The 19,960-nt window shown below is 31.4% G+C and overlaps 2 protein-coding genes across 5 annotated transcripts in view; one reads left to right on the top strand and one right to left on the bottom strand.

Annotated features, from left to right (window-relative positions):
• Positions 1 to 2,779: 2,779 nt before the first annotated feature.
• On the bottom strand, positions 2,780 to 9,924 carry LOC148605813 (uncharacterized). 2 transcript variants are annotated; one of them, XM_088550394.1, is made up of 9 exons: positions 9,760 to 9,924; positions 8,938 to 9,138; positions 7,980 to 8,150; positions 7,679 to 7,705; positions 6,943 to 7,140; positions 6,387 to 6,551; positions 5,697 to 5,786; positions 4,983 to 5,109; positions 2,780 to 2,929 (listed from the first exon to the last, which is right to left on the bottom strand). In XM_088550394.1, the coding sequence occupies exons 1-9, from the start codon at positions 9,812 to 9,814 to the stop codon at positions 2,869 to 2,871; spliced, it is 1,095 nt and encodes a 364-aa protein (XP_088406520.1). In that variant the 5' UTR covers positions 9,815 to 9,924; the 3' UTR covers positions 2,780 to 2,868. The 2 variants fall into 2 exon arrangements, with proteins under 2 accessions (XP_088406520.1, XP_088406522.1); XM_088550396.1 differs by having other exon boundaries at positions 2,798 to 2,929; positions 5,011 to 5,109; positions 9,760 to 9,923.
• A 2,301-nt stretch (positions 9,925 to 12,225) lies between these two features.
• The window catches only part of LOC148605812 (von Willebrand factor D and EGF domain-containing protein-like), a 30,060-nt gene continuing 22,325 nt past the window's right edge, over positions 12,226 to 19,960 (top strand). For all 3 annotated transcript variants that reach the window (XM_088549804.1, XM_088549802.1, XM_088549803.1), the window contains exons 1-5: positions 12,226 to 12,314; positions 13,237 to 13,464; positions 16,955 to 17,122; positions 17,566 to 17,580; positions 18,896 to 19,152. In XM_088549804.1, coding sequence (XP_088405930.1) covers positions 12,284 to 12,314; positions 13,237 to 13,464; positions 16,955 to 17,122; positions 17,566 to 17,580; positions 18,896 to 19,152 — 699 coding nt within the window. In that variant the 5' untranslated portion in view covers positions 12,226 to 12,283. The remainder of the gene's footprint in view (positions 12,315 to 13,236; positions 13,465 to 16,954; positions 17,123 to 17,565; positions 17,581 to 18,895; positions 19,153 to 19,960) is intronic.

Here is a 19,960-nt window from a genome sequence, read left to right as displayed (position 1 = left end):
GTAATGATTGCTTTTTGTAAATTATTCTTTATGCTGATATGACCACTGATATACCAATTATGACACTAAAGCATGCCAATGCTGTTGAATCACAACCGGTATATTCACACCGCATTGAAAGAGGGGGTTTAGCGCGTTCTAAAACCTAAATTTTAACACACCATTTTGTTTGATTTGCCTGTACAAAAGTCTGGACAATTGCGGTACCAGCTGTTTCGGTGGTGTAATATCTATTTCGTTAGATGTATTTTTGACTTTGCTTGATTAAGGAGCGGACTAGTATTCGGTAATTTTGTCTAACCATTATTTGTCAGTTTGTTTATTACACTGGAAAGTTAATGATTAGTGCCCATGGTTTGTGAAGATAGCAGAGAAGAAACGTAATAACATGTAGTCTGGGGAAGAGGTCATTGCAGATTTTTCTCAAATTTGGTGTGGTATAAACCCTCGTTTTATCATGTTTCCGTGTTATGTCAGATGGAGTATTTTTATTGGCAGTTCATAGTGGTCGTTGTTTTTTTTCAAACCAAGTTAAACTTTATTGCATTCGTCTCAACAATTTCATCAATACAAATTAAAAGAGTTCCGACGGCATTTTTAAAGCAGCAGTTCCAATTTCTTTACATCTATAAATATATTATTACTTCCAACAAAATGTAGCAATACAGACAGGTGGGGATTTTGAACATTTTAATGAACATAGATGGTTTGTACGGAGATATCACTAATATGAATATCATTCTTCAGTAAGATATTACAAAGTTTTTGATATTTGTCAATAACAAGGCCAGACTCCAGATCGGCATACAAATACAAAAACATCAACCGAAGGACGATGGAGAGAAATTAGAAATAAAATATAGACACGTAAACAGGAAAAAGAGACACCCAAATACACAATGCAGACAAAGAGTAATCAAGGGAACCAAGGTGATAGCGGTAATCAAAAGGATGTAATCCAGGGACAAAGACCAGATTTGGAAAACAGACACAACAAAGAACATAAAGAACATACAAACAAAGTAACAAAAGCAAATAAGCAAATAGGACTCCACTAAAAACTGGGAGTATGGACCAGGTGCACCGGTGAGTAAGTGTCCTCTGCTTTTCTAGAAATACCCATCGATATGCTCAAAAGAATAAAATACAAAAACGTATAAAATCTAAAGATAAGAAAAACAAGAGAGTACACAAACAAATTAAGCAATACGACCTTCTACAAGAAACCAGGGGCGACAACAAGTGTCTCCGAAAGATCACACGAAAGACAATTCAAAATATCAATTTAGAAAAAAGAAACACTTTTTAACACCTATCTGCTTATTATTTTCCTTCGATTACGTTTTGTAATATAGGAATACTATTGTTGTTTAAATGGTATAGAATTTCTACATATTTCTTTATACACAGAATCATCAGCTATAAGATCCAGTGACATAGAAATACTTATTCAAGCTGTGAATATAAACCTAGACTGCAAAGTTGATTTCAGGTAAGTTTTATATGTTTCGTATATTAATATTATTAATAATCTAATTTTGCCCAACCCTTGAAATAACGTTAGAGAGATTGCTTTTGTTGAATATATATGGAATTTCTGTGTGCATCTACAGGTATGCAAGAAACCAACAATTTTCGAAACATTTTATGAACTTTTAAGGACTTGTGTCAACAAGTTTTATTTTCATTTAAGAATTGACTGTTTTATTTTTGATGTTTAATCGGCTCTAACGCTTTTGCTTCATTTCCAAACTATGCGACGGTTAAACACTTTTTTCAAGCCGATGAAACACCAAAAAAGAAAAATTCAGTTTACATGTTTCTCTTATTTGTTTCTATTTCATTTTAGATATACATAGATAATAGGCAATACACAGTGATCAATAGAGTAGTCCACTTAATTGTGGGAGTGGCTTTTATATAAATAGCTCGATAATGTGCTTCATCGACTCGTAAAGCCAATTATCCAATAAGACTAGAGTATTTAAATGATATTCATGATATTAATTAATTAATTATTCAACTTTAATAAATTATTACACTGTGTATCTACAACATTACTACAAGTATGTCAAATTTGTGTCAGAGATATCTGTCCGCATAAGTATCAACTTTCACAATGTAAGGATTTAAATTTCAACCCCAATTTAATCACTGGAAATCCTTGTAAAATGCTTAGTTCTAAACAGACATGTCTGTGATTCTTTTAATATTGGAAGTGAAACTATCGTATCAATACTAGTTTGATAGCATTAATATCGACAAAAAAATATACACAAGAAAAAGTATTCAACTTAAACTTATGCCTGCGTTTTCCAACATAGCATTTCTAATATATTGTATGATATTCCCACTCGTTCTGTTTTAGTGAACTCATTATTTCTCAGAAAAGCCACAAGAAGCGAGTAGAAACACTAAAGTCTAAATGAGATGATGATTTCAAAAACAGCACCATTGGGACTATAAATGGAGAAATTCGGAAATGGTTTGCTGATAGATTGAAAGAACAATCCGAAACCATTGTTTGATAAAGATTAGTTCTTTTCACCAGTATCAGAGTTTAAGCCTACTAAAGTGCCTGATAAATTCTCTTTTTATTATTCCCAAGAACATTAACAGAAGTGTTTCTTTGACATTCACGATCTCTGTTCTTCGTATAGAAGACAAAACCAAATGAACTTAAATGCGAAAAACAGAGGACTCACATCCTTACACTTTTTTAGATTTTGGTTACTATATTCAGATGTAGGTTTTTGTGTTGTTATGTATATTGTATAAAAATGTAAAACACAATAGGTTGAAACAACAATAAAAATGTTTACATAGTAAATATCACAGAACGTTAATCTAAACATCTTTTTATGCCTTTTAACATTTTGTCTTCACCAGTTCCATGCTTGGTGCAGTACTCATAAGTCGACTTCTCTTCCTAAAAAAATCATTAAGCGATTCACATTGTCAATATTAAACGTTGCATAAACATGTATCAATGTGACCAGGAGACAATTTAAAATTAATTAGTAAATAGTAATGGTTATCATTACAACACGTTATCGTTCACTTTTCAAGATCTTCTATTTATTTTTAGCACACGAATTTGTTACTAAAAAGGATTGCATTTTACGACAAAGAACACTGTCCAATCATACTTATACAAATTTTTAGCCGAGATATGCCAGCCTTCATAAGAGGTTTTCGTCTTTCTGGCAACTACTGCAAAGTAATTTTTTTTAAGAAAACGGAAGATCAAGTGCTTTAATCTTAGTAATTTAGTTTTGACAGGTGGCCAACTTTCAATCTGTCAGTTACACGGCAAAACGTTCGATAATTCAAGTCGATTTTAGACTTGTTCACGATTAAAAACTCTCAACGAATAAATTTTCATTTGCTTCTAAGGTAATACTGTTCCTCTGAAGTACGAATCAATTTGTTTGAATATTAAATATTTGGATTATTTTACAGTATACACCAATGTTTGACCTTGAAGATTAAATTATATTTTGTTCTGTATTTGAATTGTTTTTTTTTTCAAATTCTAAGTCCTCCTTTATTGGAGTATCAATACAATTTGGTTATCGGGAATAGCTTTATGTCTTGGTTTTTAAAAATGCACCACGATAGTTGGTATATGACTTATGTTTTTTTTAGTTCTTTTTAACTATATATTCTAACCAACAAAAGTTGTCGAAGGCAATCTTTTCATAAATCAAAAACCTCAAGAGGATTTGTCGCTCCGACATGATGACTTAATTGTTGCTTTCTAATTGTATTTTTAATGTTGGTGTTGTTGAGTCCATTTCATAAATTGAGGGTTTCGTAGCCACAGTTTATTTTTTATGACAAAAGAAGAGAAAAACAATATTTCAGTTTATTCTACATTGCAAATCTCTGTAATATGCTATCACCTAAATGTATGAGTTGCTAAATATTACCTAAAACCTTGCCCCATAAAAATTGGGACTCGGTATGAAACATAATATTTTTATTGTTAAAGCCCAAGAAATAATAATATATGGGTTATAGTGAAGCTCGATTCCTTCCACGGAATAAATGAAATATTTATTTTAGAGAGTTGAATAAGACTGTTTTCGATTTTGCACATTACTTGCTAGGTTTAAACACTATTTTTTTTTGTATTTTTATGGTCACAAAACACAAAAATAACTATTATATAGATATTGCAGTTTTCGGTATGTTGTACTCGTGTTTGAAGGTGTAACGTCTAATCAACATCATTAAAGCAACATATTAATAATGAAGTTCACTGCTCAAAATTAAGTGGTATACAAGGAACCAACAATATCATGGTTTGAAGCCAAAACAAGAACCAACAAGTTTTATCAGAGAACGTTAAAAGAATTACATTATTGAACCCCCATACATATTACAAGGAAAGAAGCATAAACAGTTTAAAAGGATTCGTATAAAATGCTAGTAAGAAGTTTCTTATCTAAGTTTATATAAACATATGACAAACTTGGATAAAATATGTAGACTTTTCATCTGTTGTTTCTTGAAATCTTTAAGAAATACTTCCGGTATTGATTTATAGAAAACCTGTCATGAACAAAAAAATATTTTTCTTCTATTTTATTGTAAACGATTTCAGATCTGATTGATATTTATTAAAACAACAATTTATAATAAAAAAAAATAAAGCATTGATTTCAAGCAACAATTTTAAGTTGCATTGCAAAAAAAGAAACAAACAGAGAAATGAGAAAATATCTAAGATTCGTAAGTTCGGCAATAATTTCAAAAGACACAATTAAAAAAAAACAAATTAACGGAAGTGGTGTATTTTAAATTGCATTTTTTCTTACTTTGCAGTAATTGCCATTTGGCAAACATGTCAATTTTTGTTTCATAGATATTTAAAAAAAAATTAAGATGTGGTCTAGAAAATTCTGCAGAGGGGGTCATCTATTGTGAGTTTGGCCATTGGATCATTCATAAATAATACTTTTTTCTGTTGTATTTACCTTAATTTGATTGAATATAAGAGAATACCTGACGTAACCATTAGGACCGCCATTAGTCCAACAGTCATGGAAATCATCAGCACCTTTTCTCCACATATGCCAAAACAATTTGTGTGCTTCATTTTCTCTAATGCGATAGTGAAATAAAAAAAAATATCACATATTAAGACTAATGCCGTCCACTGAATTTCTGATGCATTTGTAATTATAAACATCTACAATGTATTTATGCTATACACAATGCAATTTATTATAGGACGTTAAGAGATATATTCTTGTAACACGCCAGATTAATACAAATCCAATTGTATACTTATTAGTTGAGGGAGACCAAGATTTTACTTTTTGACAAACTGTTGGTTGAAATCACGTTATAAAACCATATGTAAAGCACTTGATGTTTTTCGTTTTGTTTTGTTGTTTTTTGTGTGTGTTTTTTTATGTTTTTTTTTTGTTTTTTGTTTTTTGTTTTGTTTTTTGTTTTTTTTTGTTTTGTTTTTGTATTTGTAATCCAAAAAGAAGACTGCGTCAGATCGAAAAACAAACGATAAGAAAATACCCAAACAAATCTCAATTACCTTACACAACTCGATAGTGAAAAGCCTTTAGATACGTTTTTTGAAAGAAAGTCGGTTTGTCATTAACAAGGTTACCGAACATAGTACGAAAATTGATTATATGAACTCGAGTAATTAGAAATTCTTTTCCACTAACCTGTAGTCAAAACGCTGTTAGATGTTGTACTACCAGGATGAATTGAGGAACTTCCTGAACGTGTTGTGCACTCGATGCCATTTCCATCACCTGAAATGAATGAGTTTTTAAATGGTGGTCAAACATGAATCAGAAGACTAACCAAATAAACAACACGTGTTAGTTATCAAGCATAAACTGTTATTTACTGTACTCATATACAATTTCAACTAAGAAAAAAAATCATTGCAATAACGGAAATGTCTAACAAATAAGTTTATTAAGCCTATTATGACTGCTATTTTACCTAAGGATGTCTCTTTCACGTTTAATTAGCAATTACATTTTACCATGATATATTTAATATACAAAATCTAGACATATAAAATATGAACAACTTGTATTCAGATATAGAACATTGATGGAAAAAATGATAGAATGCTTACTACTTACTAATCCATAACAATTAACTACATGTACACTTCATTCTACATTAAGTGGTGTTATAATCAATGTTGCGTATTTGAACATACTCATGTAATCAAAATGATGTATAATTACTTTATCCAAATTAATTGATTACACTCGATTACACGGAAGAAAAGTATGTAATCGGTTGCAAATTGATTACAAAAACAATACTCATATAATCGATTTGCAATCGATTGCTTATTTGTTTAATCGTTGGCCATCTTAAATAAAAAGTCATACCTATGCAATATCTTTCAGAGCAATCTGTGGTAGACTGTAGATTATAAGATAAAAATTCAGAACAATTCTTAATTTGTACTTGGTAAGACTGTTCACAACAGTTGCTACTACTTGGAACGCATGCAGTTCTATTTACGATCTGATCAGTGAGCGTAGGTAAACCTCCTTATGTATGTAAAAAAAATGCAAACACGTTATTAACTGTAGTAATAAAAAAATAATATCAACATGATTATTTAAAGATAAAGTAATTTAGACAGGCTTTTTAAACTTCCCAAGTTTACATTTTAAATTATTTCGGAGAGATTTTTAATGACTAATTTATACATATATTTGTTCATAAAGACACCTAAATAGAACTAGAATGAAAAAAACAAAAACAAATAATGAATGTTTTCGTAAGAATACAGGAAACAGTTTTTCAGAAAATTTACAACACTTCTTAGAAATGCTCATTTCAAGTTGGAAAAGCCTTACAGTCACACAAAAACGCCACCAAGTAAAACAAAAATACCAATCAAACATCAAATAATATCGCAACAAGAATACTGCTCACCATCTATCCAAAGAGAAGTGTCTTTTCCACATGATTTTTCGTTTGGGCAAGTGTTGGTGATTGATAGTTTAGGCGACAGTTTGTACCAGCCATCAACTAAATTTGAATCACAATAATTGGTATCTGCTTCTACCCCACAGCTTAAATCTCTTATATTTTCCGCTGGCAGTTCTTCATGATAGTAAAAGTCGCAAGGCTCTAATAATGAAAAATTTTATTGATGTGCATTATCGAGATACAGCATTGAACCATAAAATGGTCGGAAATGGATTAATTATTATGATTATTCCGATCATCAAATGTTTTTACTAGAATATCAACCATTAGTCAGCTCAATGAAATCATTTCATCTTATAATCAATACACTCCATCGATTCCTTTGACGAACACTGTCTATATACATACCATATATACCGGAAATGATGAACCGTAATGGAAGCGGGGGTTAACACCTGTTATAACTCACTATTTCTACCAGACATGCTTGTACTAAATCAGGAACTTTGCAGCGGCTTCCAACATTCTGTTTTTATATTGATTTTTCCATTCATGATACGGTTTTTTCTTTTGAACATTCTTGTTTACGATTGCTTAGAATTTATCAGTTCGTTATTACCCTTCATAACATCATATGAAATCAGTTGAGTTATTAAAATTTGCCTTAACACAATAGACTCTTCTTTCATGCTTCCGTACCTTTACTCTTTATACACCTAACATTGTGTAACAAGCTTACCTTCAGGTGGACAATCTTTGTTTGGTCCTGTAATATATAGAATTCTTGATATTTTGTTACAGAGTTTGCATTATTATGTTACAGGTAAATCCAAAGGGAATAAAGAATTTATATCGGATTGGCAAATATTATGTCAGTACAAAACTTTGGTTTTGAATTTCATATGTACATTTCATACGGATTCATATCCTCGATAACACATCATTTATTTGTATAAAATTACGCATATGCTTGAACCCTTGAACAGTTTTAAAGAAATGGATGATACTATAACTAAATGAATTCTTGTATGTTTACTTACCGAAACAAAATGCTGAGTCACACGATGGGTTGAGAGGATAATGTAAATGATATACATTAAAGTTTGAACAATTTTTCACCATGATAGGTATTTGGTCCTCACAGTGACTAAATATTCCCGTTCTACATGCTGTTCTATTTACTATTCCTTCGGATTGAGTTGGAAGTGTACCTAAGACAATAGTATATGGTTAAATTCAATACTAAGATTGGTCTCACGTTAAATTTATCATAATGTATCAAGATAAAGTTTTGGGAAAAAGTTTATCGTTCGATATATGAAGTAACAATTTGTAACAATTTATATAAATTAGTATTTCATACTAATATTCGGGTAAATTTAGATTTTATCAAGACATTAATCTGGTGTTGAATTAAAATAGTATCTCCAAAGTTAACTGAATTAATTAATTAAGGATTTAAAAAAAAATTGATCAAGTTATGCAAAATAGGCAAAGTTGGGACAGTTTACGTTTCACGAATCACACAACGGTTTATGTACAAGCATACACTGTCCCAAATTTTGTTATGCGAGCAAAACCTGGTAAAAAATTAAAAACAATCCTTATACTTTAATTTCTATTCGACTCCAGTGAAAATTGAGATTTGTTCTTGTATCAAAATCGACGTTAGTGACGTCACACTACCAAGTCAGTCTATGGAAAATAACCTTTCTTGTACAGAAGAAAAATAAACAATTAAGTTTTAATTATTTCAACTGTTGTAACATTTATGACTCGAGTATATTCTAAGATAAATATAAATAGTTCTTTATATTTTTTATCATGGCGTTAAAAAGCGATTTAAATGGTTTTTTTATGTGTTCCTATATCAAACTGAAGAAATAAATTAGTATAGAAAAATGTTTGTGTGTATTTTTTTGTTTTTGTTTTGTTTTTGTTTTTGCTTTTGTTTTACAGTTTACGAATTGATCAGGCCAAATATATAATCGAACGTACCATTCATCCAAATAGTGTACAGCGTCGCACATTTCTGCAAACCTGGTTCGTGTGTAAGTATTTTAGCATCACCGGTAATTCTGTACCACCCAGTTTGTATATGGTAATCACAAAGAGGTTTATGGGTAATCAAAGGACATGCTTCACCTCTGTATTGAGAATAATGGAGGTAGTCATATGAGGAACAAGGGTTGGTTTGGGCTGAAAAAAAGTATCACAAAATGTCATATTGTGGGGCTTTTTATGAAGGCGAATATTTACTAAAATATGTATATATATGCTTATACTAGGGTTATACCAGTCCTTAACACATTTTCTTCTTAATTAGGAAGCTGAATCAAAATTGTTTTATGGAAAAAATGCCTGAAAGAAAGCAACGTGACTGACAGACCTAATCATTTTATCACTACTTCATATAATCGTAAGCCATATGAATACAATTCTAAAATTTTAATTTCAATATATATATTTCAAATATCAAAGAAATATTAAATATTCGAATATGACGTGCTTCAAAGCTCTTTAAACCACAGCCATGGTAAAAAGTGTTAAACACATGACCAATATGTCGTGCTACTCATAGGTTTGGTCTATTAAAAATAATAAAGATCCTAGCCCTATTAGACTAGAAATCAATCACGGAAACTCCATTTTATCATTGTTTTCCTACTCACTGGCCATTTATGTCAGTATTAAACCTTTTGCTATAGATCGGGTTAAAACAATAAATGTCCGGCCGGTGGTAAATCAATGATAAAATGGAGTTTCTAACATATCCTTGTCCTTATTATATTTTTTAGCTTAAAATATTTTAAGACTTACTGTGTACAGAATTCAGCAGTGAAAAAAATAATACAACTCTATTATACGTATTCATTGTATCCACACATATAGTTACTGCTGATTTTCTGTGACTTTAGCCATACAAAACTGACACGCTGCCAAACCAATAGCAAATTATTGTCAAAGATTAAACTTAGAATATCTCATTAATACTACATTTATAATGGTGATAAAATACTCAAAAACCTAAAACAAGGTAAATCAAATAGTTATGATTTATCAGATTATAAAACTTTATGTTTTTTAGCCCAACCTAACTTTATGGTGATTGTAATTTTATGGGAGAAAATGTTGAATGGTGGTTGAAATAAATATATGATTCATCATGATCAATGCTATTGAGTATTGGACTTCAGTTTTGTGTAACTTTATACGCTAGTCCCCAGGGTATTTCCGGTATATGCTATGTGAAAATAACGAAAGGTCAACAATCTTTTACTAATAATGCCATCAAGGTTTATTCGGTTTAAGTAGAATATTTATGATCGAATTGAAGTTAAATTTACTAAGAAGCAATTGTATTGAAATAAATTTTGTAATACCTAGTAATACAGAAAAAACAGATGATTATAGACTTACTTCGAAAAAAAAAAGTGACACACGTTTCTGTCTTACTGTGACGTGTTTTAACTTGTACGTAGAATAAAGATATTGTTAGTAGATAACTTAGACTAGATTAGGAAGTTAGTTCAATACACGAAAGTAACTGAGTCTGTAACCAACAGTTAAATAAAGTGTTTATTTCTTTTATTTCCGTATGCTCACACGCTATAATGATAAATTTGCAATTTCAAATGGATAAATATCATAAGGTTCAAACACAATATTGTGTTTGCATACTTTTGTATGAAGTGTTCTTATCCTTCTTTGCTATTATTCTTATACTCATTTTATCGTTGATTCAAAAACGTGAAACAAACAAGTAAGAAAAATGGAGTACACATTAGCAAAAGAACATCCATGCGCTATTGTCTACTTCAAACATTCTGTTTTTTTTAATATTATTTTCCTATGATCAAGCAACGAACATCATTTCATTAGCGAATTGAGACCTGTTAAGGAAACGACATAAAATAATGGTCTAAATATGCATAATACAATATTCTAAACATAAATTATTGTAATATTGAAAAGAAACTACACATGAGGAAGAGATTGAAATGTACTGCTCTCCTTTTATTGTTATAACTTACGCTTTTTTTCAATATCATATTTAGGCAACAATAACACTAATTACGAAATCATCGCATTCTTTGATCGACTGTTAGTGATGAACTCTCATATTTTAAAGAAAGCTTTCCTTAATTTTTTCATACACACATAAGTGAGGATAATTAATTGGAGAGGTTATTACTATTAAGTTAGATATTCCTGTAACTATTTCAGTTCATGTCCTATTATTGAATTACATATAATAGGTTTAATATGAGCAACACAATTGCCCGTTACATGATTGACAAACATGATTAAAAGTGTCAGTCTGTTTCTCGATTCTTATCGTGTCGCCAATTCACATCTTTGTATCGCGCTAGAACTCTTACAAACAGGCTTCTGGAACAGGGTTACGTTGCTACAAGATTGAATTCATCACCAGAAAAGTTTTACGGTCGTCATCATGAACTCGTGGATCATTATGGTGTATCCACATGCACCATGAAAACTGATTTATCCAACGGGTCATACTTTTCCTTTCCTCGTTTGCCTACCCCGGACTTGACTTTTTATGAGCCTCAGCGAATGTTTCTAGAAAAGCAGATGACGCTTACCCTACCGGTGCACCTGGTCCATGATCCCAGTTTTTAGTGGAGTCCAAGTTGCTAATTTACTTTTGTTACTTTGTATATATGATTGTAGTTACTTTATGTTCTTTGTTGTGAATGTCTGTTTTCCATGTCTGGTCTTTGTCCCTGGATTACATTCATTTGATTACTGCTATAACCTTGGTCCCCCTTGATTACTTTGAAAATGTATTTTTTTTAATCTGATATTGGTTAAAATGGGCAATATATAAAATATGAACCCAGGCAGATGAGCAGTTCTTTCTTCTTGCAAGACATTCGCTGAAGGTTGGTCGGTAAGGGAGGAAGAACATCTATGACAGACGACTGCTCCACATCGATCACTAAGGACATGGTGAGAGTAAAACATTTTACCATAATCCATGGGATTCCGGACCTTGTCCCATTAGATTGAGTCAATTCTGGAAAATCGGTGAAATGATCGAAATGACAAAACAAAAGTACAAGTTATATATACAATTTTTATTAGTACAATTTGTTTACATTTCCCATAATCACTTTTTACAGTAGAACGAGAGGAGGATGTTTTGAAGTCTCCGTTAATAATTTTCAATGAAGTGATTGTTGTATATCAAGTAATAAAATAATACGTGATGTCATAAATGTTGTATTAATTTATTGCCACTAATTTAGCATGGTGAAACAAATTAACTTTTGTCAATATATAACAACTAATTTACAAATGTGCCTTTCATACTTCAGCAATGTTTCTTCTGAGCATCATTGTCATATTAGGTATGTAATATAACATTAAGGAAAATTAAATGTCTGCACAAAATGGTATGGTAAGAATTATTGAGGCTATATTGCATGTATATAGACATTTATTCAAGCACATTTGAAGCAAAATCAGAAACTCGAAATCAATGACAAGAAACTAAACGGATAAATTGCCAGCATGGATCGAAAATACAAACAGTAACCAAAAAGTACGTAGGTAAATAAAACACGAAGTAAGCAACTTGAAGTATATTCAACATGATTAATGTAATCAATATCACTCTAAATATATCATCATTTTGCAAATCAGTTGAGTAAAATAATGAAAACATCATTTAAAAATTAACAAAGTGTAAACGGGGTATAAAAAATGAAGTGGTAAACACAGCATAGTGATGAAATCGATGCATCTCAAATGTTAAAAAGACAAAAGAAACACTTCAGATCGAACAAGAAAATAATAAATATTAGGTCATACGAATTTATGAGAACATACTCTTTAAAAAGAACTAAATCCTTTAAGAATAAAGAGAGTGGGAACTTGTACAATATTATAAAAAATGGATGATACAAACATGAAGCACATTTGTCTTTTGTGTTAGAATTAATTAAATGTTTATGAAATTAACGAGGCAATAAACGTTTGTTGACAGTACGGTTTTGTTATTATGTTACCCATCGCTTTGTTTTCTTTAAATTAAGGTGTCAATTGTTTATCTTTACTCTTCTTTTCATTTTTGTGTGTTTATTTGAAAGAAGTTGTCGTCAAATAAAAAAAAAGAACATTCCCCATTTTATGTATATTGATGTAAATTTGTTGAAGACTTTGGTGAATTAATATAACTGCAAAACAAGCAACCGACATTAAAACGAATGTCGTTATATAATCTGTTTTAGTGTTTCATTTAGATTTTTAACGGTTTTGCTTTAACTGCAGGTTTTGGTTTTTCATGTGCTGACCCATGTAATGAAGCTCCAGTACTCCATGACTTGCACAGAAGATACGTCAGTTATACAGTAGATTCGACAAATAACGAACCTTATGTTTGTGATGCGTTTGTTATTCCTCTCGAGGGAGGATGGTACAAAACGAATGGGATTGAAATGCCAACCACCCATCCATTTCTCAATGGGTGTGGAACTCAATACCCAATATGGTTAAATGGTAAGAATATAGTTAAGTCTTTAATAATGAAGTTACTTTGAACCCTGTTACAACCTGTGTTTATTAATAATTCTTTTCATTTTTATTGTAATAATCGAACGTTTTTCGTTGTTTTGTTTATTAATATTAAAGACCTTTCCCATTACAATGTGAAGATATTCTTGCATTTTTTCTGATTATTATTTTGTTTTGATTTCGGCCGATTTTGTATTCTGAGATAGCCCCGAAAGCAAAAATTCTAATTTTATAAAAAATATATTATACCGTTATAGGTACACAAAAACCGAGAGCAGTATAATGTTGAAAAACAGACCGCAGTATTTTTTGATAATTTTTGAAAATATTTTACATACCCTGATTACGCAATTTTGCGACTTAATATGAACCGCGGTCGATTTGTCACTACAACTTTTACGATTTGCCGAAATCAGTGAAAATGCACCTATTCGCTACGTTTTCAGAATTGTTATTTTTCAGTACTTTTGATTCTATAATACTGAAATATCATTCGATTAACCATTAGAAGCCTTTTCGACCAATTTTCACCGGGTCTTACCTGTCTTACCTGTTTCTTCTAATTATTATTTATCATATTCGCGCCCAGTCCCCCCTACTTCACAAAAATTGTATCGCAACAAAAGTTCTGATGAATTCATCCTATAAGACGTGATCATTTATCGATCAAGAATTGTCTGGCCGAAAGCGAAATATCTAGTTTGTAAAAATCTCTGTTAAAAAAACTGTTATCTGTTATAGGTACACAAAACGCGAAAGCTGCATATTGTACAGAAACATACCTCAGTACTTGTTGATAACATTTCGAAGAGATTAATTTTTCGTGACTTATAATGAAGTGAGATCAGTTGTTCACTACAACTTTAAAACTGTTAGTCGTACAAACTTAAACCTTCATCGTTGGTCTTAGATGATACATGAATATTGTATGTTTGAAAATGCCAAGGATAGACCTTACTATTTGCATGATTATTACCATTATTTTCTCTCTTCCGAATAAACTTGATTTTGTTGTTTCAAGACAAAGTAAGTTGAGTCATTTACCAAATAAATCTTAATAATAACTTCAAAAGGTACGGAGTCACCGTGATAGGTAAGAACATGTGTGACTTTGAAGTTATCTCTCTTTATTCTGAAACGCATTGCAGCTACAATTGTTAAATCAAACATATTTATGCTATCATGTTTGGAAACACTTAGTGATTCTTTATTTCAATTTTATCAGATAGTTTTTAACCAAATTGGAATTTTCGTTCTGAATTTCCAGGAGGCACTTTATTTGCGGCAGTTTGTCATTTATTTCTTTATATCATGAGTTGAAACTACTATTCAAGCGGCTCTTATTGTTAAGGAATACCTTCCGTCGATATTAAGAACTTCATTTAACGAATATCCTTAGCGGTGTGTTTGTCACTTTTAGTTATTTAAAATATTTCTCTACTTGAATATTTGTCATATTAAAACAGTTCTTACCGTAATTAATGCATTTTGTGGATTTGGCTTCTTTTTTCGATAAATTTTGTTTTTATTAGTTCTTGTTTACAATTATTACTTTCATTGGGAAATCTTACTTTTATATTGGACTCGAATGCTGATGATGAGAGGTTACTCCTTGGAGCACGTGTACAATATATCGAAATTATAAATATATATATATATAAATGTCTCAGAATGTGACGACCTTATTCGCTAAACTGCTCAATCGGATCAAATTGATACAGGGAAGATAATGTAAACGTATAGAAAGGTCTAAAAAAAAACCAACGATGTTAGAACTCTCAAAAATTTGCGATGCACATTTTTCGTCGTTCCTTCCACGGGACTCGAACTCGTACCGCTGTTACATCTATGGAAACACCGCCTGCATAAAGTCCAGCGCCCTAGACCACTCGGCCAGCTAGGGTTCCATGCTCATATGTGGGTATGACGTGAATAAGCTACAGTAAGACAGCTCTTTCACACAGAACAAGGGTAACAACAAAGTTATCGAACACTTATCAGATCCATAATCAAGGCCTAAAATAAATCCGACAAAATAGATATTACACCACCGGTGCAGCTGGTACAGCAATGGTCATTATTTAGTACAGGCTTTTCAAACGAAAAGGTGGTTAAATCTAGGTTTTAGAGCACGCTTAACCTAATTCGAATGCGGCGTGAATATATCAGTGGTTATTAAATAGCATTTGCATGCTATTGCGTCACAATCGGTAAATACGCGGTCACCTCAGCACGAAGATTATCATATATCTACTAATTAGATAATAGATGAAGAACGTTAATACAACGATGAATGCGTTAGTTTCTTTCAAAGTATGATGATAGTACTGCACTTTCACTACATATCTGCTTTCTAGTCTTCTTAAAACATATGTATTTGGTACCTAAATCGTCGATGTAAAGATTTGTAACACTAAAAACCACTTTTAATGATCTATATCTTCAGAACAATTCTATATACCGCCTTATATTTAAACAAAAGCACAACGAGAATATCGTGAAGAATATACATTCATTGAGAACTTTATAATTGTCATTTACTTTCAACAATGAAAGTCATATCTTAAGGCCGCTTACCCTACCGATGCACCTGGTCCATACTCCCAGCTTTTAATGGAGTCCGAGTTGCTCATTTGCTTTTGTTACATTGTATGTATGATTTTAGTTACTTTATGTTTTTTGTTGTGTATGTCTGTTTTCCATGTCTGGTCTTTGTCCCTGGTTAACATTCTTTTGATTACTGCTATTACCCTGGTTCCCTTGATTATTCTTTTTAAAATGCTAATATGTTCATTACTACACAGGCCAAAAAACATTTCAGGATTATTTTGTCTATCAGTTGCACTGTTCACTATTATTAAAGGGAAAAAATACAGATGAACGTTTTTTTTTTAATAATAGATAAACTGTAGGCCTATTGAAAACTCTAAGTTGCAACATTTGTCTTCATATGGGAAAAATCTTTAAAAAAAACTTAGTCATAAAGGTATATATTCTCTTTGCGCATTGGACTCGAGCAAACTTCATCTTCCTGTTTAAAGGACCTTGTTTTAATTCAAAACTGACCATATTAATTAGGGGTATTTTCTACAGAAGTGGCGTCCATTCCTTTACTTCTGACAACACAGTGCTATATACACATTCATTCATTCCTTCACATCGAACGGAAAGAATATTATAATAAATTTATCTCATCAAAGGGTCTTTTTTTTATTTTCGCACTTGATTCCAAATTAAAATAATTTATCACGTATGTTGGAATAACAGAAATAAATTTATATAAACAGTCGGGAATGTTATTAACCAATTGATATAAGTTGCTTTCATGATTCATTAATCCGAGGAAATTTGATATTTACCAAGCCGTTGCCACCTTGCAACCAGAGTATTAATTGCATTGGGCAAAGTTCTTTTTGTCACGATTTATTCGTATCATCAGCATTAGAAATACCATAAAGCTTATTATGTGTTTAAGGGCAACTACCTACCCAAGTTGGTACAGTCAATGATATGCAAGCATGTACTGTTGGTTTGTTGGACACATGTGATACGGCTCGCACCATTAAAGTCCTTAGATGTGCCGATTTATCGTATCGATATTTCCTTTTGCCAACAACGTCATGTGAGGAAGCCTACTGTTTTGGTAAGTTTCGCTAATGTATCAGAAGAGTAGTTTATCAACAAAATATTGATGAATTTATTCAAAATATTGTTCATATCGTTAATAGCAAACGCATTAGTTACAAACGCGCTTGAATGCCTTAATTTTAAATTACACTTGTTTATTTCATACAAAAATGATTAATGGAGAAATAATAAGTACAGTGTTATTTCTTATATAATATTACTAATATAGTTTTTGGTTAAAAGATTGACCGTCATGCCGTTAAAAAGAAGTGATTACAAAAAAATGAATTTGCTCTCAGTTCAAATTTGTATCAATAAGCTGAGAAAAATACAAATGAAAATAAGTAAAATATGTTTATTTTAATTTTTGGTTAGCCTGTTTCCCAACAAGTATGAAATATTATGAACACATTTGATAAAGATTTCTAATACTGAGTCGTTTTTCTTTAATCATTTCAGGTGGTGGTACACAAGGTATACTTATTCTATAATTCAGCATTAAAACTCTTGAATGACATAGCTATATATAAATGAATGACAACTTAATTTTAGCTATATGTTTCTTTTTTTTTTTTCGTATTCTGAATAGCCAATGATAATAGCTCAAAATCAGAAGGACCAAAAAATAAACATTATAATCTGTTTAATTCCTCACCGCAGTGGAACTGGGGTCTTTCGTTCTATGTATCTGTTTCCTAATATTTTTTGCAACAAAAAAAAATAACACTCTTCTATGAACTTTATTTGTATGTTATGTTCATGATAGACATGTAATCGTAATTGGATGTTCCTAAGGAAAAAAACGTTTTGAGCGTATTCGGCAACCATTTAAAGTTTTCCTTCTACTCAGCTTATGAATGTCCTCACCCGTTTTGTTTAATCACATTTGCAATATTGTTTATTGTCAGAAATTAAAAGAAAACGGGAGTACATTTGTTTTTGAGTGTTTTAAAACAAAACGAACACTAGCATATCAGGTTTATATCGTCTCCCCAAACCCAAATAATTGGCATGACGACAGTTTAAGAATTGCAAGGCATCAGGGGTTTATGTGTGACTGTCATAAATCAACAACTGTATTTATTTACATTGGTCAGTTAAAATTCCATACAGGATTTATAAATGGTAATGATAATATTCCACAAATGGTGAAATAGAAATGCGTACGTGCATGGTATAAATTTTTGGTATTAACTGCGGATATGGATTGGTATACGCAATTAATTATACATCATTAATGGACAATTATTTTTTTTCGTAAAATTTCCAAGGCAATTGCTACTGTGCTCAGTTCGGGTATTGAGAAATGTGTAGGTGCACTGTAACCTTCTTGCACACAATTACAAGACCAATAAGTTATGAATAGCTAAGGCACCGATCATGTTTATACCGACCGGGTTGATTATTATGAAAATTGTTCTACCCACCCGTGGACAAACAAAATATTATTAAATATGTGCCCAACTATTAACCAATGCTAAACAAATTCTAACATAAAAACTTGAATATTGTACATTTCATTCAGAATATAACACATTGCAGCAATTTCATGTTTCGATGGGTTTTTTTAACGTCACTAAGTTATCGGTATTTGGCTAGTCGGGGAACACAATTGCGGTCAAAGGGTAAAAAGCGAAACTAACCCGACTGCGTCGGAAAAAATGATCACTGTAATGTAACGATTAACAAGAGTATAAGAAAAAGTAACTTGATATTTTCCCGGAAATTCAACAATGCTTAATGTTATACAAATATACATCATTGTACTGTATTAATGTCTATTCCTTAGACACACCTCCAACTTTCAACCCTGGTACACCCTTTGTGCACTGGGAGTTTGTTTACCAGGAAGTTATCACTGCTCCAAATGCATATGTCGAGAGATACTGGTTCGAATGTAGGTTCTCAACAGATCTCTCCAATGACTTATTCTATCAAGTTATTTGGTATTTTGATGAAAATCCAATCAAAAGCGAATTAGTCAAAAGAGACAGTTTAGATGATAGTGTTTTACGAGAGAACGATTTTCCTTCTATTGGGGTGTCCGTAAGTATTATGCTTTTTATATTAGTAATAACAATATTAAATCTTAAAGTTCATCATAACATTTTGACAAATATAAAGTCAATTTGGCTACATATTTCCCTCTGAATAAAGACAAACATATGTATCTAGAACAAAGTTGTAGGCATAGCATCCCCTATATATGAGAAAGTTACATTAGTCTTATATTCTGCAGAGAGTTCCAAATTAACCTATGTTCATATCTTGCTTTGAGAGGTTCTTTATGTATAAACTCTATTAACATGGACAAGTTGGATAATAGAAGGACAATAGCCATCTATATCTAAACACAACAAAGAATTTAAAGTGCGTAAATGAGTGGACCATATCTAGAGAACCTCGGGTGTTTGTTTATTTTGGCAATCTCTGTAGAATTGAGCAAATTACCACAGCAAACGTCAGGTCAGTTTTTGATATGATTTTATATGAAATTGGTGTATTTTTCTCGTATCTAGGGGATGCTATGCCTTGAAGCTTTCGAGATAAACACATTTGTCTGTAGTCAGAGTGAAATTTTTGGTGCATTTGAGGCTAAATTTGTCGCAAGGTAATGCTATCCCCAAATGCTATAAACTTGAACTTTCATTGAAATTACTGCATAACGCGTTTTTTTTTCTTTTCAAATGAACGACTTAATTAAACCTCGTTAGAATCGAGCATTTAAACAATATTAAGATATTTATCTCTATCAGAATTTTTGAAGATTTTATCAATTCTGTAGTAGGTGACAAAATAAGCAAACATCTGAGGTTCTCTTGTTATGGTCCACTTGTTTGGACAGTTTAAAGCA

The sequence above is a fragment of the Perna viridis genome, chromosome 10, assembly GCF_037379345.1.
Source record: "Perna viridis isolate PV_CMFRI_1.1 ecotype Kerala chromosome 10, ASM3737934v1, whole genome shotgun sequence".
In the NCBI taxonomy this organism is placed as follows: Eukaryota; Metazoa; Mollusca; class Bivalvia; order Mytilida; family Mytilidae; genus Perna; species Perna viridis.
The sequence above is the reverse complement of the archived record's forward strand: the minus strand, read 5'-3'. Positions and strand labels throughout refer to the sequence as shown.